A 23,070-nucleotide genomic window follows, 5' to 3' on the forward strand; every position below is an offset into this window, starting at 1 on the left:
ACGTGTCTCGTGAAGCAAAGTATTTTTAGACACAATCTCTTTCTAGACCCGGAAAATCGTTCATTTGTTCATTTCAAGTTACTGATCTATGGACAGAAAACAAAAATCTCATTTATAAATTCACAATGCATGGATATGTAAAGCCATTATATTTAAATCATTAGAAATTAAGTATAAAAACAATTACGTAAATTATTCGTGATTTATTAAATTGTTAATTTTACATAAATGCGGTTCTAAATCTTGAAAATACAATAATAAAATATGGATATATAGTTAAAAATACAAAAATAAAATATGGTAAATAATATATATAGTTAACTATATATCCATATTTTATTGAATAATATTTATTTACCAAACGAATTTTATTTTTATATACATTTGTTTTGAATTATTTAAATTTTAAATTAAACATGTAATGGCATCTATTTCCTTCTACAAATGCTACTGACTTTGATTCATAAAGAGAGAGAAGTTTGTCTATGAAAAGATAAGATAAAATGATTCAAAATTAATTTTGATAATATGAAGCTTAAAAATTTTAAGTTCTCTTCAATATATATCTACGTATACTATATAGACGACGAAAACTTCCAACCGATAAGAAGCGAAAGTAGAATTGATCGACGCTTTAAAAAATGGCCCGTCCCATCCATTTCTTCAATTCTCATCTTGCATTAATGGAACCCGGACGTTCGGCGTGCATGGTGAGAGTTCACTTTCGCTCACGGTACTCGAGATCTATTGCAAAAAGTTCGCCTTGCTAGTCAGAAAACTAATGTGCCCGGTATTCGTCCATCGCACTCTCGTGATCCTTAAGATGTAATCGCTGGACCGTGATATTAAAGCCGCCCGGTTATCAAATATCAGCGGAAGCCACGCTCACGCTATTACGCGAAAGGCACCGTGAAACAGGCTCGGGCTCGGGACATGTCCCGCGGGGCCCACCAAGGAGCAAAAGAAGGAAAGTAGGCGAGACCATGTAGACCGGGTGAAGGTCAAGCTCACCTTGGTACCGCGGACTTCTTTCCTCGCGTTTATTATGGGACCAATTCTCATCTCTCTCTCTCTCTCCCTCTCTTCTCCGCTAGTCAAATATGCATCTCTATTGTCGAACGGAAATGATTCTCGGCATCTTTTCGATTTTGTTTTATCGCAAGTTAACTCTTTGGAACATTAATGTGATGAAGTAATTAATAGATATTAATATTTCGAGGATTTTTATATACAAAGGATTTATACGAAAGGGAGAAATTTTGAAAAATTTTGTGATAGAGAAATGTGATCTGGTGCTACAAGAATAATTTAGAGCATGTAAAATTTACTTAATAAATTATAGAAAAGGAAAATTTTAAATTTAATTATTTATTAATTAATTAATAAGACAATGTCACTATTTCAATTAAAGTTTAAATTTCTTTAAAACGAGCAAAACATATTGCGAATTTTTATGTATTAAATTTGAGTTTAAATTGTAGATAATTATTAATCAATATTATTAAAAGATTCATAAAGTGTTGCTCTTTGACGAAATTTTTTTCCCAATGGGAAATCATAAACATGAAGAAACATGAACGACGATGCTGCTTAAGCAATTACAGTATTTCCGCGCTTAATTTACGGTGTATTGGCAACGATTACTTTCACTCTCAAACGCAACCTTGACATTAAACGACTATCCTCCATGTGTATAATCGCGCGAGAGTGTATCTTCGCGCGTGTCAACTCGGACTTCCGATGATTGCCGAAATGTATTTGCCCGCCACATTTTCACGTGCCTATGAAAAATTCCTCGCTAGAAGATAAATATTGAGCCCTGAGTTATGTGTCAGTTTTCTTCGCTTGCCTTCTTTATTTTTAGTACTTTGTAAACGCCACAACTTTTGTAACGTCCAACACAACTGCACGACAAATCGCAAATATTATATTCTAGATGTGAGCTAAACGTAAATATTTTATTAAAGTACTCTGTGACTGTTTCATATGTGAACCAAACAAATAATGTAACTGATATAAATTCATATTGTGTGAATACAAATTGTTAATATGACAAGTTAAAATAAACGAAATGTATATTATTCTGAACTGTACTGGAATTATATCTAATCGTAGAACATTAAATTCGCATTTGAGATGCAATTTCGTTGACAGACGTTGATCGCGCACCTTGACGATTGTGAAAAGAAGGTTGCTTTGGCGAAGATCTGACCAGGCATCCTTTCCGTTCAGTGAGGTAACCTCTTGAAAGCCAGTGACGTCATCGTCTAAACTCGCCGTAGAAAACGTGTCGTTGAAAACGTCACGCATGGACAAGTGTATGTTGCGATACTCACAATCAGTACAGTCTTTTAATTGCACGTTAGAATAACGAGAGTGACTCAACGTGGCCCTCGTAGCTCTCAAAGATATATGTGGAGCTATTTATAATATTTCACGTACTTTTAACATAAAGGAGCAGTCAACGTCGCGTAATTCTCCATTTAGTTGTTAATTTATTAAATTACCTTTAATGGCCCCAAGTCGAGATAATTAAATGTGCGAGGAATAATTGAATTAATTATTGCGAGATCAATTTTCCAATACAGAAATACCTGTGCACCTTCTCTGCGCGATTTGCGATCCAATTTCTCTATTCGTTCATTCCTTTATAGTTCTATACTCACTTTAAAGTTTGGAAATAGCAAAGTTTGTGCGGTCTATTCCGATTCGCGTTCTTCCCTGCTCGTTCCTCTTCTCTAATCCAAGCACCTACCGCCGGAAACGGCGCTCGCGAAGAATTCGTTTCAGAGTCTTGTTTTACACAACAAAGATTCCCGAGCCGAGAATAGATCACTCCGGCTACTGCGTCGGCCAGATGAAAGAGTAATAAAGATGACCCGTTTCTGGACCCGCGAATTCTGATCATTTTATTTCTTTTTTTTTTAAGAGCGATCCTCGCGGGTTCTCGGAACCTTCGGTTCGGAATCTTCCTGTTGGGAGATTTCAGGATTCCGCGACGATGTTGTATATTTATGATGGGGACTAGACTGTACGTTACATCACATCGAATTCAACTTTGAAGCTCGCTATTCACGACGAGCGAACGTTCGAACAGTCGTCTCGTTAATGCGACGAGGAAATAAATTTTCACTGCCGTTCCGCGAACGACATGAAGTTTAAGGTGACCGCTCATATATACTTGCTTGATTTTTAAATTATTTTTCTTTTTATTGACTCGTAAAATACTAGAAAATAACCCGTTAATCAGTCGCGACGTGACTTCTCCGTGATATAATTTTTTGGTAGATGTAGAGGTACATTATGCTATTAATAGTGTAAGACTGTGACTATATAGCAAATATTCGTATGACAGTATCACTTTATATCTCGAGAAAGTAAAATATTTGGCTGGCTATTCATTCTATTAGCACTGAAATCCGTACTTACAGCTGCGTGTTTTCTTAATAAAGATTCACCTGTTGCGTTCATTTGCACATATGAGTGTTATTAAAATTTGTTCAATCATTAAAATCGAATGCTGATCTTACTGCAATGTCGACGATTTCAAAAATAGTATTACGGAAAGTTCTTGACATATAAATGACAATCCCGTGAATGAATTTTTTATTACTATCTATGTTCTCGCCTTCTTTTTTCTTGACGCATTTATAATCGCTAACAACAAGATGTTATCATGTCGTTTAGTTACTCATTATTTCATTACTGTTAATATGATGTTAAGTCACGAAATTTTACAACAGATTTTGAACAATTTTGTAACGAAAATTGATATAATACATGAAATAATACGAAAAACCGTACCTTATTTTCTACGTTTCTTACACCACAAGTAATTGGTACGAGAAAGATCGTATCTCACTGTAAGAATCATTCCTTATGAAGATCTATAGTATTCTATAGTATCTATAGCATTGAAAGCAAACATGTCCATTACCTAATACCAAAAGGAATGCAATTGGCTTCTCCAGCTTTATTGCTCGTTAAGATGCGTCGGTGACAAGTGAATTATTGCTTACGGAAAAGCAACACATGGAAAATATGTACGGAACAGATCCATCCAATCCTATTGGCATTCCATTACAAAATTTTCAAGATTTTTGCGCCTTACATATGGCAATAATCAAGACTCAACTGACTAAAGTTACAAATAATTTAAGAGAGATTTGCGATAAAACTAATTATACCTTCGAATAAAATAACAATATAGCATTAAACTTATCGGATTTTTTGTTTATCTTGTCACAGTAAAATTTTATGTCATTTGCGTACTGGAGACTTTCTCTACAGCTCGTCCGTAAGTATATGTATATATACGAATGCACTTTTGCATTGCGGCTAAGTAAAATGCGACTCGAAGGAGAGGCTCGACAATGGGTATCCATTTCGAGTCTTCAAACAAAAGGACAGCATCTTACGTTTCACTCTCGTTTTTTTTTTCACGCATATTATTCATTGCGTTGCTTGGCAACATTACAAGGCACGATAGGGTATTCTTTCTTTTATACATTGGAGATGTAGACCTAAATATTATTAAAATATGTCAACAATCGAATTTTGAAAGCCCTGCCTTATGTAATATAATACTATAAATGATACTATAAATATTCAAGTATTCAAGTATTATTCTTATAGTAGATAATGTATCCATAAAAGGAATAATATTGTTCTTATCTCTAGAGATTTTAGAAAACTATTTAGTTCCGATATCTCTGTATCTTTAAAGGTAATGAACCGTTTTAGTATCTCCAGTTTTTGTCAAAATGGAGTCCATACATTTTTCAATAAAATGTTGAGTTTAAATTATATATGTATAATGGTAAAGCGTCTTATGTCTATTATTACTAATTCCTAAGATACAATGTTTAGGAAAAGTCATAGCAAAAATTGTTATAGTGTCTAATTTTTAAACCATGTACAACACGTGTTATTGACAGTTGTGATATTAAACATGTCATTTAAATTACTTTATTAAAAACTTAATAAATCAAGGCGTTATACTTTTATTTTATATCTAAAAAAATATGTATATCATTTTCCTATTTAAAACTTTAAACCTTATTTTCTCTGAATTCATGCATGATAATAGAGATACGATTCTTTACCTCTAAGGTACAGATATAGGGAAGTTGGTCTCTATTCGATTTATTGTTTGTCACGAGGAAACTGTGAGGTGAGCAGAAGACCGAACGTCCGAGAATCTCGGACGCTTGGTCATCACGGGTGAATTAGCTGGCGCTTGGCCGACCCGCGTGTCACGGCGCTAACGTTTTTGTGACATCACTGGTTAGCTCTCGGTAATTGCTGAAAATAGTCCGGATGAATCGTCACCGATGGCGACGAGAGGCGATTCCCCCCCCGTCGTGCGAACAACGCGCGAACTTCATCGACGCCGCGGCGGGACAATGTCGAGTGCCGGCGGACAACAGAAATAACCGCGGCGGCTCGGATGCGACTAAATTCGAGCGACCGAGTGCATCTTCAGCGTTATTCTTAATAAGAGATCTACAACGATCGCGAGAGCTCTTTCTTACCTTCGTGAAGGGTATGTCAAGAAGGTGAATGACGCGCCGAGACTCTCGCAGCTGATGTTACGCGCGGAACGGCGTGCATGCTTAAACTATCAGCGTATCCGCAAAAGTTATGCAATAAAAAGATGTCACTGGCTATATTTATGTAAATTACAATTATGCTGATTAATCTTAGAGATTTTTATCATACGATTGACAGACTAAAACCTTCCATTGTCTATATCTCACATTAAGAAAGACATGCATTTTGCTTCCATTGTGCGTGGTTGAACATCACTGCCAATTTATTTACGAGTTGGTCACTTCGACTGAGATCAAAAGTATTAGTTCCCTTCTAAGATTAGCAAACAAGATCTTTGTATCAAAGATGACTGTTCGAAGAAAACCAAATTGTTCACCTCGACTTGTTGCTTCCTCGTTTCCGCACGTTAATAATACGTGTCATAATACGTGTCATCTGATTTTAATCGTTTTTATTCTGACAAACACAACTTTGCCAGAAGTTTACCAACCATATAATTGATACCATTCTAGACAAAATTTAGATTCTGCAGTTATTCAGACATTTGGCGATCACTCAACAAATGAATCATGCGCGTCGAGGATATCTATTAGCACAATTTCATTGCGCAAACACGCAATGCGCCTTTTCGTTAGCGCGTCGCTTCGAGACGCGCATTGTGAAAGAACGCATCATCTCGATTCCATAAATGCATCGTGGTGAAATATTTCTCTTATAATAACGCCCACTCGATCTTACTCATGTCGGATAATTGAGCGGTGATCGATCTACGGATGAATAATAAGACTTTACGGGAAGAAGAACTCGATGAAATCTCTTCGCGAAAGAAAGGAAGTTACTCACTCATGAATAATAAATTTCAAGGAAGTTGCATTTTTATAAATTATATTATTATTCACCGCGTATTTAGATTTGAAATAATGCATGCAACTTTAAAGTGAGTTCTCTTTATATGAACTTATCTCACAGTACCTATTAAAATAAAAAGGAATTCTTACACACATTATTCATGATAGTAAAATTTAATCTCTCGCGAATAATAATTTCCGAGAACGTAAGGAGAAAGATTTGTAAACATAACACTTATGTGCGAATTATTGTTCAAAAGGATTTTTGATGTCAAATCGAATCGAATTGAATTTTATTTTCTCTTTCGAATTCGAATTGAATCGAATGGACAAAATTTTATTTGAATTGAATCGTTGAAATGTAATTTTTAATTAACAATATAATTATTATTAAATTGAATTTTAACATGTAGATAATAAAAGAATATTTTAATGTGGAAAAACAATTAATATTAATTATATAATAACAACTCTTCTTAAAGGAAAAAATATATTTAAATATTTAATATAAAACTAATAAAATATACTTTACTTAATGTCGCAGTAATTGAAACAATTAGGCAAAAAATCATAGATAAATTCGAATAGTTCGGATTCGAATCACAGAAATTCGAATTTGAATAGTTCGCACATCTCTAATAAAAACTCTTGAATCGCAGCCAATTCGACATCTATCCAGTAATAAAATATATAGTTTATAATATAAAGAGCTTGCTTATACGCCGAATATTAATCTACCTTTTCTCTTAATTTTGCAGACTCTTCGGACATCGTAGACTGTAAATTGAAGTTGATCCTCGGTCTAATATGGACCTTGATCCTGCACTACTCGATCTCTATGCCCATGTGGGAAGGCGACGACGGCGAGGACAAAGGCGCCACCCCGAAGCAGAGGCTGATGCACTGGATCCAGTCGAAGGTGCCGGATCTACCGATCACGAACTTTACTTCTGATTGGAACGACGGCCGCGCGGTAGGTGCGCTCGTCGACGCGGTCGCGCCCGGCCTTTGCCCGGATTGGCAGGACTGGAACCCGAAAGATGCGATTCAGAACGCGTCCGAAGCAATGGGTCTCGCTGACGACTGGCTCAATATTCCTCAGGTTCGCCGATATATTATATATTTTATTCGACTTTAAGTTCTATTCGAAATAAGGAAAGATTTGGATTGATCACACTTATTGTATATCGAATTCATATATTACTTTTACCAATTACATGTACGTTAACTTTTCAAAACGTTATTAAATTTATGACTTACTTTGATGGATTATAATTTTAATTGAAGATTATCTATGGAACCAATAGGTATCTATGGAAAGAACCAATTAGTTAACATGTGTGGCGTAAAAAGATGTATAATTACCGATAAATTAATTTTTTCAAAATAAATAGAGATATGCCATTTTCGGTTTGGTAATCTTCTGGTTGATTGTGTCTAAAATATTTGTGTAAAACATTTTATATACTTTTTTCCACTCAAATTGCGCCGATTATTGGCGGTTTTTAAGTACAATCATTTAATGGGACAATAAATTTAAATCGATAACCGCTTTAATATTTTTATGCTAATAAGCATTCTTTTAATCACTGTGAAGAATTTATTGCGAAAAATGCCATCCTCAGCCAGAGTTCGAACCTGGACCTCTCTTCAATCCGTGACGGGCGTCTTTACTAATTCGATCACTGAGGCATATGGTGATATTTATCGCTATAACCAATAAATATTAATGAAGATAAAAAATAATTTTTAATTTCACGGGTAAGAAGCGTCTCACGAATTGCGTCATTTTCGTTACAGCTCATTAAACCCGAAGAGATGGTGAACCCTAACATCGACGAGATGTCGATGATGACATACCTGTCGCAATACCCGAGCGCAAAATTAAAATCAGGTGCCCCTTTGCGCGCCCGAACGAATCCAAATAGGTAGGAATAAAAACAGCTTTGTATCTCTTAAAACGTTATCACGAGAACGTGTTTCGTATTATGTATTTCTTTTTTGCAATGTTATTTATTGCAAACAATTTCCTTTATTTTGAATACTTTATTATATGATGTTTTTCGTATCTTATTATATTATATTGCTCATAAAAAATGCTACAATCGGTACTGTTTATTATGATTCCGATCATCTAAGAGTGATCTGAAATGATCGTAAATGATCTTTTTTTCTGTTTCGGCGTACGGTTGTTAGTAGAAATGTGCGAAACAAATTGCGCGTGTAGATCTCTGATGTGGTGATTGTGATTAATTAATCAATTTATTTCATTTCTCGGTCGCAGCATCCCACCGCCGCGGTAAGTCGCGCATTGATCATGTATTGTGACGTATAACGGTTTTTGCGCAATTAATGTCCGCCGCCTTAATGAGATCTATTTCTTAACCCACAACGCTCCTAATCACTTCTTTATACGTTGTATATGTACGTAAAACGCTTGATAGAGTAAATAAACCTGCGTAGTGCGCGATTAGCGAATACGTTTGCAAATTTCCTCAAGAGGAAACGAGCGAGAGAGTTTGATTAGTATGGTGCAATGATTTTATACCTTTCCCGAGTTTTTGCGGATAGATAGATCTTTCTTTTTTCTCAAAGCTTAATGTAATAACATTATAATTAATCTCTTTGTACGTGTACACACGTGAAAGTTTCACGGAGGGCCAAATTGAACTAATCGGATAGTGAGTGATCGCAATTCTGCAGAACGTGTCGCGCGCTTGCAAATTTTTGTTTTCAAAAAGATCGAGGCAAATCATCGCGCAATCATCGTGGCACAAAGCAACCGCTTGTAACCGTCTGGCAAATGGATTTACTTAACGTATTGATGTAACAATGTCGCGGCCACTGGGCTGGTAGCTTACAAATTATCTTTTCTAACTGTATTTTCTTGCGCAGAGTGCGTGCTTATGGCCCCGGTATAGAACCAACTGGCCCAATCGTCGGCGCACCCGCCAATTTCACCGTGGAAACCTTCTCCGCCGGCAAGGGTAACGTTGACGTCATCGTCGATGATCCCAAAGGAAACAAACTACCGGTAAGTCTATCGAATGATGTTCGATCAAGTTTCCAAATACAAAATCTTTAGATAGTTTGTCTGAAAACATTGGTCCAAGCTGTGCAAATTGTTTCCAAAAATTTGGAATAGTTTTCTACATTCTTTTGATGCGTCCGAGATGGGAATTTCTTTTGTAATTAAACTTATGAAATAAGGATTATGAAATTATATTTGTAGCAATTAGAAAAGTTAAAGTTACTAATAAATCTATTAACAATAATCAATTTCTTCAGTTTATTCCAATAAGACTTTATCTTCAATAGTATTTTAATTTACTTAATTATATGACCAAGATTAAAGGCAAAAGATTTTACTGAGAAAAGAGGCAGTCTTTTAATTTACTAGAGAGAGATTAGAAAAATTTCCTGCAAGTCAAATCCATATGCCGTTTTAATATTAACTAAATAGGTATGTGCTAATGGCATCTATTGTCGAGCGCGGAAGTCGGAAGATTCTTATCACAATCGGAGTAATTACGCCACAGGACGTGGACACGTGTGATGCAATAGCTATTTGTGTACCGCGTGACTATTACGTATTATCTGAATGTACGAGCATTCGCGCGATATGAACGCGAACAAGTTGAACGAACGCCGTCCTTATTCCCCGTATTATATCCTGATGATGCCGACTCGATTGTGTTTTCAAGGTCGATATCAGATTCAACAAGGACAGGAACCTGACATACTCGGTCTCGTATACTCCGAAGACAGAGGGTCCGCACAAAGTGAAGGTGCTCTTCGCCGGCCGGGAGATCCCGAAGAGTCCGTATACTGTTAATGTTGAGGGACACGCTGGTGATTCGAGCAAAGTCACGGCGAGCGGGCCGGGTCTGCAACCGGAGGGAGTCGTCGTGAACAGACCTACCTTCTTCGACATCTTTACGAAGGACGCCGGTCGTGGAGTGCCGGAAGTTATCATCCTGGATCCGCAGGTAAAAAATGATCGGCATCGTTCGTTACGCGTCATTACTAAATAACAGAATAAAATATCATTATGATAAATCTTGTTATTCCGTGTAAATATTTTTATATGTAATTTAACTTGCAGGGTAGCAAAACCACGGTGCCAGCAAAGCTGCGTCAGACTTCGCCAGACGTCTGGAGATGTGAGTACGTGTCGCCAGTGACAGGCATACATTCCGTCAATGTTTTCTTCGCCGGCAAACCTATACCCGGAAGTCCCATTGGCGTCAACATCGCGCCGGTTTCCGATGCAAAGAAATGCAGAGCGTACGGACGAGGGTTGTTGCCTACTGGCGTCCGTGTCCAGGACATCGCCGACTTCGTCGTCCTCACTAAGGACGCCGGTGAGGGTGTACCGGACATTCGCGTAATCGGCCCGGGAGGCGTCAATCGACCAGTGCAGTAAGTCCTTGCTATATTCAGTAAAAATTGTCACTCAAGAATACTTTGTTACTTTTAACATTTTACTTCTCGGTTTATGTCACATTTATTATTTTTATATATTTTATTACACTTTCATATAACTTTTTAAACGTTAATGAGAAACGAGATTGTAAATAAAATTATCAAAATTTTGTCCGTTTAAATTTGGAAAAAAAAAGGGAAAATATGAAATGGAGCAAGTGTTGAAATATCTTGTGTCAGACGTTTTTGCTTTAAATTCAATTATCGATTTCATTAACGATATTGCATAAAATTATTTTAGAATGTCCAAAACCGACGCTACGACTTACAAATGCCACTATACACCGATCAAGGAAGGTCGCCACGTAGTAATGATCACGTATGGCGGCAAAGAGATTCCCAAGTCACCCTTCGAGGTCAATGTGGGTCCTTACAAGGAGTCCAACATCAGGGCTTTCGGACCGGGTCTGCACACCGGCGTCGTCGGCCAACCAGCGAAATTTACAGTAGACACAAACGGTGAGACCGGCGCCCTTGGTTTCTCCATCGAAGGCCCGTCCAAAGCAAAGATAGAATGCAACGATAATGGCGATGGAACCGCCGATGTTTCTTACCTGCCTACCGCGCCGGGCCAGTACGCGGTCCACATCCTCTGCGATAACGAGGATATCCCCAAATCGCCTTATATCGCGACTATTTCACCAAAGGCCGACTTCGATCCGGAAAAGGTAAACTCGAGTTTTTATTTTACTATTAATATTTCTTTATATAATCTGTATATATGTATACATTTTCCATGTATATTTTTATATATAGCTACTTTTGCTTATATTCTAGAATAATCTAGAACATCTTATAGTAATGAAAAACATAATATTTTCCAATTTTTTACATCCAATAAATTCAATATTAACCAAATTAGTAATAATATGTTGCTTTTATTGACTCGGCCGGTGAAAGAAATCACCGTACAGTATCGATTGTACTTTGTAGGTTGAAGTTCATGGACCAGGAATTCAGCCAGAAGGTGTTGCCAGAGATAAACCGACGCACTTTACGGTGGATGCGAGAAAAGCTGGTCAAGCGGCTCTGGAAGTCGTCATCCAGGATGCTCTTGGAAGAGACGTTCCGCTTAGATTAGAAGACAAGCGGGATGGCACTGTTCAAGCGCATTATACACCTACATCTAGTTCCCAGCATGTTGTGATGGTACGACCAGAATATTGGCTTCGAAAGCCTTGAATTGAATTTTCGCTGCTCGTTGATTCCTTAGAACATGCTATTTTTTAATCAGAAAAAATGAAAGTAGTCAATGTGAGACTTCTTAGCAGAATAAAACCGATGGAATTTGGATTTATATTGGATACTTCCATCCAAATTAAAACAGATACATAGAGCATTGCATAAAACTTTGTTGAAATATTCAGCGAAAGCATAACCGTAGTGCCAACTTATTTCGATTTCTTAAAAATATCTTTTTCCAGGTGAACTATGGCGGAGTGGCCACGAAGAAATCTCCGTATAGAGTTAAGATAGCTTCGCCCTTGAATCCCGCCATGGTCTCCGCTTTCGGTCCCGGTCTTGAGAAAGATGTGAAATCGAACATTCCGACACATTTCAACGTCGACTGTCGCGAGGCTGGCCCCGGTAAATTGGATGTCAAAATGCTGAGCCCCGAAGGTCGGGAACTTCCAATTTCGCTGACGGATAATGAGGATGGCACATACGTCGTGGACTACATGCCGCCCCAACCGGGAAACTATACGGTGAATCTCAACTATGGCGGTCTGAAAGTACCCCAGTGTCCCATTAAAGTTAACGTACAGCCTCATGTGGATGTGTCCAAGGTCAAAGTGGACGGCCTGGAACCAAGTGAGTATAATTATCGAAAATTCTTCAAGTACCGCCTAATATTTCGATTACCATACACTATCGGTTTATTTAAAATCAGATTTAATCATCTGATAAATGCGTCACTAATCGCAGATACGCTCGAATCAAAATATTATACGCAGCATCTCGTCCTACGAAATTGGGACAATGGTTGAATGTTCTTTGGCATAATATCTCGTCGTTTGAAGTTATAAACCTGACGACATATTTGATCGATTAGTAGTATTTCATTATAATTATAATTTTAACAATATATAAGTAAAAATTATACATATATATATATATGTATATATATAGATACATATATATTATTTTACTTCTTTTAAATTATTAGAACTGAATTTATAAATAAACTTAATTAATAATTAATATTACATGTAATAGTGTAGACTATTAACAAGAGATAATTAAGAACATTTATCTATCGTTATATCTCATTTGGTTTGAACGAAATAATTCTCCCGTAGTAGAAATCTAAAAATTTTATGTTTATTATCTTTTAATTTGATAACTTGTTAAACGCGATTAGATGAGGATCAATAAGTGCAATTAATAAGAGCTTGCACTCCGAGAAATGCGTTAGCTCGAAAATAAATCGCGCCAAATCACGCTCTTTCCAGCGATCATTGAGAAGAATAATTTTCGCGGCATACAGCCGATATTCTTTTCGAGGATCATTCGGGACGCTACCGTGTAGCGTGGACGATGCGTGTATCTAGCCTGGATTATCGAAATATAGCGTTGCCAAGGTCTCCCCGCGGATAGATATTCCGCTGGAGCGCGAACCGATGACTTATTTATAGCGGCGCTCGCGGATTTCTCACAGTTGACACGCACACCCTATCGCGTTTCGTATATTCTAAAAATATTGCATTTCGGTATTGCTTACGCGTTGCGTCTTCCACATAACTTTACCTGGAGCCCTCCACACGCAGGAAGGCAGCAAGCAGCTCCGTCGCATTGAGCGCGTCACGATAAAATTCTAAAAATAAGCAAATAGCAGTAGCGTTCAAGAAATCAATATACAATTTTTTGTAAAAATAAATAATTATTTTTGCACGTTGAATAATATACACGTTGTAACTGAATGCACTTTTAGCTAAGACCACGTCAGTGTTTCGTTAATCGCGGGAGATCCTCCTATTTTGGAATACGCTCCGCCTAATTTACACGCGCATTGTGAGCTTATGTATGTGGCTTTTTCTCACAAACTCGATGCACATCCAGTATTTGAGATCTAACAGTTATGATAACTTTGCGCGACGAACGTCCGGCCGTACTTGCTGGTGAGTGTTGGCCCGTAAACTGCGTATTATATTTAATCACTCGAATTCTTCAAGTTTTTGTACATTCAGTAGAGATGTGCGAACTATTCGAATTCGAACTTCTATGATTCGAACTATTCGAAACTTTCGAATCTAGATGGATCGAATACGAATCATATACATTGTCAATTTTATAAAATCACATTTCCAGTTGATAAGCAAAAGTACGATCATATTAATAGGTGCGTTCAGTGAGCCCATCCAGTATTATAACCACTCTCTGAGCGGCTAAGTATGGCAGTCAAAAAGTTTATTTCCAATTATTGACATGCCTTGTAATCCTATCAAATTATAAATAAAAGTTTTAATATGCATAAAAAAATAGTAAGCTATTAGTATTGATAAAATAAACTATATTATTTTATTTTAATTTCTATGTATGTTATTGGATACTACATTAGAGTATTTTAATAATTTATCTATGATTTTTCGCCTAATTGTTTCAGTTACTGCGACATTAAATAAAGTATTTTTTATTAGTTTTATATTAAATATTTAAATATGTTTTGCTTTAAAAAGAACTTATATATAGAAAAATAACTTTATCTCCGCCATAGTGATTAAAACCAATATATTATTTTATTGCTCGACTTGAACTTATATTATATAATTAATATTATTTTTTCACATTAAAATAGTTTCTTATTATCTATGTTAAAATTCAATCTGATAATAAATAATTATATTGTTAATTACAAATTATATTTCAACGATTCGATTCGATCCGACACGAAAAATCTTTGATTCGCACATCTCTGACGTTCAGTTCATCCTTATTAATTCAATCCCTCGTAATCGTCGATCCTCTCTTCGACGAGCATCGACCGCGATTTCACCAGCAAAAGACGGCGCGACGTCCGTTCGCCGGCTCGCGGGCCGTCGTCCCGTCGCGCAAGCACAAGCGAAAGACGCATCGCGGCTCACCACGAGAAACCGCAAACGTCCTCGCAGCGGCCCCGGTGAACAGCCTGCAGCAGTTCCGCGTGATAACGCAGGAGGCGGGCAGGGCGGCGGACTTCCAGGTGGCGATCACAGCCCCGTCCGGCAATCGCGTCAAGGCGCACGTGGTGCCGACCCACGAGGGCTACCTGGTCAACTTCACGCCCACCGAGCTGGGCGAGTATCTGCTGGCCATCAGCTTCGGTGGCGAACCGATCTCGAAACAACCGTACCGGCTGACCTGCGTCCACGGCTCCGATCCGGGCAAGGTGCGCACCTCGGGACCCGGTCTTTCCCACGGCGTGGTGAACAAGCCGGCCGAGTTTGTGATCGACACGCGCGGCGCCGGTCAAGGTGGCCTCGGCGTCACCGTCGAGGGTCCCTGCGAGGCCGCGATTAATTGCCGGGACAACGGCGATGGCACCTGCTCCGTCGCCTACCTGCCCACCGCGGCCGGCGACTACGGCATCAACATCACCTTCAACGAGCAGCACGTGCCGGGCTCGCCCTTCCAGGCCATCGTCGTGCCGGACGCGGACCTTTCCAAGATCAAAGTCAGCGGCAGCGGCATCCAGCCACACGGTACCGTTAAGGAACGTCAGCACGGAAATCGTTTTGCGATTGGAAATTGAGAGAAAGAGTATTATTGTGACTTGCTAGTCTCTGATTTGCGCAATCAGTCTCGTAATGCGTCTCGAGATTTTGTAGGGATGGACAATACTGTTCAATATTCGTGCATGTAGAATGAATTCTTTAGAAAATCCCGATGATCATTCCGAGATGCATACGTTGACGTGTGACGTGATTGCATTTTTTTGGTAGCTCATTGTCATTATGGCATTCCCTGCTCTAGACTTTCTGATCTGTAGCTGTCTTTATCGTTAAACTTTTGTTACAAGGCACTTGAATGCTTGAAGACACACTTGAGGACATGTTTGTAAAAAGTATGTACGGAACGACAATTTTTAAGTTTGTTTCTTTCTACGACCATGCCTCGTTTTCAGTTTGTCCAATGATTGAAATCCAATGCCATAAATAATAACCTTGTATGCTATTGTGATTTTTTTATGTTAATCATTCACAGAATGCAATTACATTTTATATATTGTTTTACAATATGCGCTTATGTATTGCCATTTTAACAAATAATTTGTTAAATTAGGTATTACGTATTGTTTAAAACAAATAGACGTTTTATTAAATTATAAACGATACGTTAGGCAGGGTAATTCAGTGTATCTATTGTAAAAACGTACCTCAAAATCACATTTAGTACAATATTAATATTTATATAATATTTAGTACAATTATTGTGATAATAGTAGTAATAACATAAAATTATTTTGATTTTTATTAAAGACGTATGTGTCTATTTTATATTATTGTTTCATATAAAACTTCAACCTGTAAGAAAATATGCAAAATTTAAAATACAGGATTATAAATGTAATATCTTCAATATTACAAAATTCGACCTTAAAAAAATGCAGCTTCTGTCATAAAGATGCATTGATTACATCATCAATCTCGAATTTTCGGACATGAAAGAGATATGCAATTCAAGAAAAATAATTTTTTAGAATAATAAAATTTAATTTCAAAAAAGTTAATATATACATACATATATATATATATATATATATATATATATATGTATATATATAAGATATACGTATTTGTTTGAAACAAACATTCGAGCGTCTTCATTCAATCATGTCGTATTATCGCGTTTTGCAGGTTTATTCGTGAACAAGCAAACGGCGTTCACGATAGACGCGAGAGACATCGCCAAGTCGAAGACCGACGACGGCAAGGTGTCCTGCACCATAAACAACCCCAATGGCGGAAAGATCGAGAAACTCATCATCCCCCAGGGTGACGGCACCTACCGCGTCAGCTACACACCGTTCGAGGAGGGCTGTCACACCATCGAAATTCTCTACGACAACGTGCCAATCCCGGGTTCGCCGTTCTCCGTCAACGTGCAACGCGGCTCCGATCCCAGCAAGTGCCGCGCGTATGGTCCTGGCTTGGAGAAGGGCATCGTGAACAAGACGAACCGTTTCACGGTGGAGACCAGAGGTCTGCAAGCCAACATTTCGATCAAACAAATTCTTAATGCTGTAACTTTATACTACCTACAAATTGTATAATTGAGAACATGAAGATTATTACGTAGACGATGGGAAATATAGGGAAAATAGAGAAGAAATAGCACATGTGCGATTTTTTTTTCAGAGGCCGGCAACGGCGGCTTGGGTTTGTCTATCACGGGCGACGGAGAGGTCAAGGCGGAGGCCAAGGATAATTACGATGGTTCCTGCACCGTCGAATACGTTCCCACGGAACCCGGTGACTACGAAATCGGCATCAAATTCGCCGAACAGAACATACCTGGTTCGCCGTTCAAGATCGAGGTGGTATCGGACTCGGAGGCGAAGAACGTGATCGCTTACGGACCCGGCCTGCAACCTGAGATGGTACGCGAGGGCGTGCCCGCCAAGTTCACGGTAGACACGTCCAAGTGCGCCAAGGCGGCGCAGCTGGATGTAAGACTGTCGACTGACAAGGGACAGGCGCAGAAGCCGCAGATCAAGAACAAGGGCGACGGCCTGTACGAGGTGACGTATCAGCCACCGCCTGCCGGAAGTAACGTGCACGTCGGCGTTACTTACGACGGCGAGGACATCAACGGCAGTCCGTACAAGGTGAAGGTCCTGCCCACCGTGGAGCCCAGCAAGGTGACGTTGTCGGGTCCCGGGGTGTCGCCCGTCTGCACTGCCTCCTTCCCGACTGACTTCGTCGTAGATACTTCCAATGCTGGATACGGCGATCTCGAAGTGCAAGTTGTGGTGAGTAATATCGCGCGAAGTGTTTTGTATCGCGCGTTTGACATTCTACATTTGCACATTCGATTCGAGGGAGCAGAAAGGGAGTTATATATATATTTTTACAAATATTAGTCTTAAACTTATTGTTAAAAATAATAATTAACATACAAAAGATTCTCGTAAATATTTCTATGTACTAAGAACAGGATATAATTAATTTTTTTTAAATTTACGAAGTGTATAACATTCTCTTTTTTCTTCTAAATAACTTTTTTTTTTTTTTATTTTGGAAGCCTATAATAGTGATCACGGATACTGGCGAAGCTGTAAGAAAGCAGTTATCCCCTTGAAATCTTACTAATGATATCTCACTGATGAAGAAATCGGCGTATCTACCAAATGAAGTTGGGAAGAAGAAGTTGCAATCATCTTTTTAGAACTTTTTAGAAATTCAATTGCTTCGATTTTCAATCGTGAAGCAAATAAAATCTCACTGATTTATATTCACGCGCAGTATTGGCGAGTTCAAAAAATTTATATTATTATCAAAATATATTGCAAAGTATTATATGTTTATTAATTTGTATTAATATATGTACAAAATAAGTAAAAAATATAGAAATTATACAAGAAAATATAAGTTTAATGAGATTCGTTAATTAATTTGGCTAAAATTTGGGAAAAGCCGTTCCTAAGCAGCTTTGCAGGCTTGCTTAGAGCTGAATCAGTAATATCAGCCGCAAGCTGGTACAGAGCCGGATTTTCCATTTTGGCTCTTAAAAAATTTATAATAAATAAAATACGGACTCGCAGCTAAGCAACCCGACAGAGGTCGGTAGTGTTACTCCTGTCGACCCTTAAGTGCAAATAATCGAATGTCTAACGGGTAGTGTGAGCGATCGTGTTCATCACATTTTTGCAAATAACGCCTTCCCGAATCCTTTTCAGGGACCAGACCAAGTGCCGCGCAGAGTAGAAGTGCAGGACCTCGGCGATGGGAAGTACAAGGCGACCTATCTGCCGGACGACTGCGGCCGTTACAAGGTCAACGTGAAATATGGCGGCAAGGAAGTGCCGGGCAGTCCAGTGAACGTGCAGAGCGTGTCCACCGGCAAGGCGGATCAGTGCAAGATCAAAGAGGGCATTCAGCGCACTTTGGCTCAGGGCGAGGAGTACTGCATCACCGTGGACACCGAAAATGCAGGCCGCGGTGCAGTGACCTGCCGCATCCGCTCCACTTCCGGAAGGTGAGTCCGCGTGATCCGCGCCCCGATTTAAATCCGACTATTTTGGAGGAGGTGAATCAGTGAGACGAGACATTGCGGGAACCTTCAAAATCTCGCTCTCGCAGTTGCCGAATAACGTTCTGATCTTCGTTCTTCTTTCGAAATCTGAGATTTAATTTATCGTACAATTTTTTCACGCCGTTTGTGATTAGGATATGCTTAAGAGATATCTTTTTTTAGAAAAAGGAAATCTGTTGTGTGATATTATATACGTATCTATATGTCAATATTAATTAGAAATATTCTGCCTTTAACTTAATTTTAATTTGTCTATGAATCTTTAATCTGTATCTGATGTGTATCTTCACTCATTTTTTCTGCAAGAAGTGACTTACAGATAAGTCAACTCTTCATTTGTGTTTTTTCTGTTTAATTTTAATATATTAAAGTCTTTGTAATTTTCAGTAATAATGTTCTTCGCACGTTATAAGTTATAACTTTTGTATAAGTTATAACTATGTTTTGTGTTAAAAATATATACGTGGAGGCGGTTCATATTTTTACCGCATTCCTCGCATTTGCATTTTTCGATCTTCAGATTTCAGGCAAAAATTCCGTCTTATTTTATGCGTCACGGTGTCGCGACTTACTTATTTTTAATTCATAGGCGAAAAATCGAGAAAGATCTCTTACCGCTATTAAATATCGAACAAATTACAATAAATTATTATTTTATTCTTCTATGTTCATTCTTCTTATTTCATTCGTCATATATTGTATGTTTCTTACGTGTACAATTATATTATTATATTTTTTTATTCTTTATCTTACAAACTCTATAAGTATAAGTTATTTTTCTAAATAATCAGTGCATTCACACTGCTTGCTGCTTTGTTGTTTGCAATTAAGTGGTAAGGATTGCTATAAATAAATGGCTTCATTGTACCGAAATTTAGAAACAAACAATTTGAAAAAACAAATAAGAAGCACAAATAATAGAGACATATGTTGTTACACTTTGATTCATAATCATGTATTGGGATTAGATCTGCAGTGTAATGACTAGTCGGCTGTAAATCGTGTAACAAATCCGGTAGAAATCAGGCACGTGGCACGTTGCCATTACGAACGTCATGTACACGGTGGTAATAAGTTGTTCGTCGCGAATTTCCGGCCGTGGTACCTATGTCGATTACCATATCGTAACATTGAAATGAAATGTCGGTCTGGTTTAATCCGAAAGCGAAATATACTTTTAATAAAACTTGGCATCGACAGCGAACGAACGCCAAGAGGAATGATTATTCAGGATGTACGAAGATTGATTTCATAAACAATATATATAAGCAATTAAGTCGTTTTCTAGGTACTCAGTTGCAGAAATAAGAGAATTCTTTGTACGCAATATTCATTTCTCGGGGCTGGCTTTATCTCACACTATATACGTACAATTGGCAATTGAGCGCCAGATTAATTATATAATGTTGCATGTATTCCTCTAATTGTCATAGCTGATGCCAGACTATAGATCACTTTACACGCTTTCTTTGAAAAAGAGTCACATTGGAATTTCTTCATAAGAGTTTGTCATCCGTGTCGGACATTTGTTCGTCTATTTGACACTTTATAGTGACAGTTAAGTTGCGTTCGAATTAAATTTAATCCACATCAGTCGACACACACATCTACATTATTTGTCGAAAATTTATTTAAAGTTCGTATCGAATTTATACAGCGTGAATAAATATCAGAAAAAGATCCACGAAACTGATAATGTTTAAGATGATCTTAATATATTACTACAACAAAATGAAATGATAAATCTCGTAATCAGAAAGAAAATCCTACTTTGTCATTGTCTAAGATTACTTTTCAGATTTCTTGTTATCATTTCTTGTTCGTTACAATGTCGAGATGGATGCTGTAACGCCGCGACATCCGCGCGATTATGTCCTTCGCGAATATTTCGGGATTTCTAGAAAGAGAGAGACGTGCACTTCTTATTCTGCCTAGATATCATGTGCATTTACGCATAACCGGGCGCGTGCTCTGTAAAAGATTGTCACAACTTTGATCAAATCGACTATAAATGCATTCTGAACGCTGACAGTGGTGTACACACCTGCTACCTCATAATTCATCCATGATACCCCGTGTTGTTCGAGTTGGCAGTGAGTGTCTTCTGTCGAAAAGACATTTTAGAACGGGCCAAATTCTTTATCACAAGTGTACTAAGTGATGAGAAGCCACGTTGCGTCCAGTATTTCCTATAAACGCGATTTTCCAATTACATTTTACATGCTAAACCTATAACAAATAACGATTTATTTTATAGTTTATCATTATTAGCAGTTATTTAAGATTTAAGCAGCACGCAAAAGTATAAAAGTGAATTATTGGATTGTTCGATTTTTTTATTTTGTACATTCTACAAATGTTAGTTTTCAAAAGTTGGTTAATAAGTTAAATTTTTTATACATATGAAGAGAAAAAGTATTCTGATAAATTATCATTGCAATGATAATTTCTCTCTCTTTATTTTGCTGTCTCTTTAAGAGTTGTTACTTTCAGTAAAGCTTTACAAAATTTTCTGATTGTTGTGATATAACTAAATCTCATCTCTTTGTAGAATTTAAATTTAGTTTTCTTTACGTAAAGAAGAAAAAAGTTTCTAACTTCTTTCAAGTTTCTTACTTTACTGGCGATTGAAAAATTTGAATAATTAGGAACAAAGTCGCGAGAAAGTATTCGAAGTGACGTATTGCTGAATGAAATTGTAGCGGTGTCACGAAAATATGCGCGAAAATTTCGTGAATGGATCTCTGGTCTATATTTTAATCTCTGAATAATACGTCTCGGTCTGTGATTTCAGTGAAGTCGTTGACATTGACATAGAAGACAACGGCGATGGCACAGTTAACATTTACTACACTGTTGCCGATGCGGGAGACTACACCCTCAGCATTAAGTTTGGCGGTCAACCGGTGCCTGAAGGATTCTATACCTTCACAGTGAGTAACAGCATTGTTTTTAATATTTTGCGATTTATTTTGCGAAATTTTTATTTTTTTTGTATACTTATCTGTTCGTACAAAATACGCGATGATCGAAGTTTGCAAAGTTCTTTATACAGCGCGCTGTATATCTTACAATAATCCTTAATATAAAAAACTTGTATCTATTAAAATTTCTACCACTGAAATAATTTTTTGGACTTTCTTGAAAATTTCCTGAAAGTTTCTTTAAAAAAATCATAATTTTTGTATTTTTGTTAATTCTTTTTATTGAATTAATCGCTGTGTGAAATTATTGTATTACCATACTAAAGAAATTCTTGAGTTTTCTCGTGTATTTATATCGACAAACGTGTTGGGTTCATACAGTGAAATGCAAAATAATTACATGAAATTGGACCGTAAAACGCGCGCTGATGAAATTATTTCTTAGTATCACTTGATGACGCCAAGATTTTTTTCTCGTTCCAATGAAGAACAACAAGTATTATTAATACGAATTTGGAATCAGTTTTTAAGTCAAGTATTTAATGTCTAAAAATATATATCCTTGCATTTATGATCAGTTGATATTTATAACGCGAGATCTGTTGCCGCGGGACAAGCGAGACACGTGCTGTAAACTTTGTTCGCGAATACTTCCTCTCGCGCGTGTCGGTTGCCTTTGAAAAACTTCGTGAGACAAGGGGCGACCGATGATGCGTGGAGTCTCCTTGTGTGATCGTCTTCCCGATGCCGATCTGGATGCCCGGTGCTCTCGTCAACGACGAGCCCCGGGTGGGTGGGGCGCGAGGTGTATCTAACTATAGAGGCAACACGTAGTGCAGGATATTGTCGCGTAGTCTCCAGCGAAACAGTCCACTGCGAAGGCTCATCGGGACCGCATCCGCTGGCTCGTTATCGCACGAATTCTCGCCTATCGTCACATGGACCCCGTCGCACCGTAACACACGAATTCCGCTCCAAGTAACACACACACACACACACACACACACACACACACACACACACACACA

General features: G+C 37.8%; 1 protein-coding gene across 6 annotated transcripts in view; it reads left to right on the forward strand.

The window, feature by feature from the left end:
- Window positions 1-23,070, forward strand: part of LOC112459901 (filamin-A) — a 49,232-nt gene that overhangs the window by 4,714 nt on the left and 21,448 nt on the right. For 2 of the 6 annotated variants that reach the window (XM_025024265.1, XM_025024270.1), the window contains exons 3-15: window positions 7,160-7,503; window positions 8,202-8,329; window positions 9,297-9,435; window positions 10,106-10,390; window positions 10,507-10,823; window positions 11,128-11,554; window positions 11,820-12,035; window positions 12,311-12,698; window positions 14,996-15,565; window positions 16,721-17,065; window positions 17,222-17,835; window positions 18,763-19,061; window positions 21,913-22,051. In XM_025024265.1, the coding sequence (XP_024880033.1) occupies window positions 7,160-7,503; window positions 8,202-8,329; window positions 9,297-9,435; window positions 10,106-10,390; window positions 10,507-10,823; window positions 11,128-11,554; window positions 11,820-12,035; window positions 12,311-12,698; window positions 14,996-15,565; window positions 16,721-17,065; window positions 17,222-17,835; window positions 18,763-19,061; window positions 21,913-22,051 (4,211 nt within the window). Of the gene's footprint in view, window positions 1-7,159; window positions 7,504-8,201; window positions 8,330-8,685; window positions 8,701-9,296; window positions 9,436-10,105; window positions 10,391-10,506; window positions 10,824-11,127; window positions 11,555-11,819; window positions 12,036-12,310; window positions 12,699-14,995; window positions 15,566-16,720; window positions 17,066-17,221; window positions 17,836-18,762; window positions 19,062-21,912; window positions 22,052-22,918; window positions 23,021-23,070 lie in introns of those variants that run through there. The other 4 variants (XM_025024264.1, XM_025024266.1, XM_025024267.1 and 1 more) reach the window with 4 other exon arrangements.

The sequence above is a fragment of the Temnothorax curvispinosus genome, unplaced genomic scaffold (genome assembly GCF_003070985.1).
Source record: "Temnothorax curvispinosus isolate PA1 unplaced genomic scaffold, ASM307098v1 QBEX01010211.1, whole genome shotgun sequence".
NCBI classification, from domain to species: domain Eukaryota; kingdom Metazoa; phylum Arthropoda; class Insecta; order Hymenoptera; family Formicidae; genus Temnothorax; species Temnothorax curvispinosus.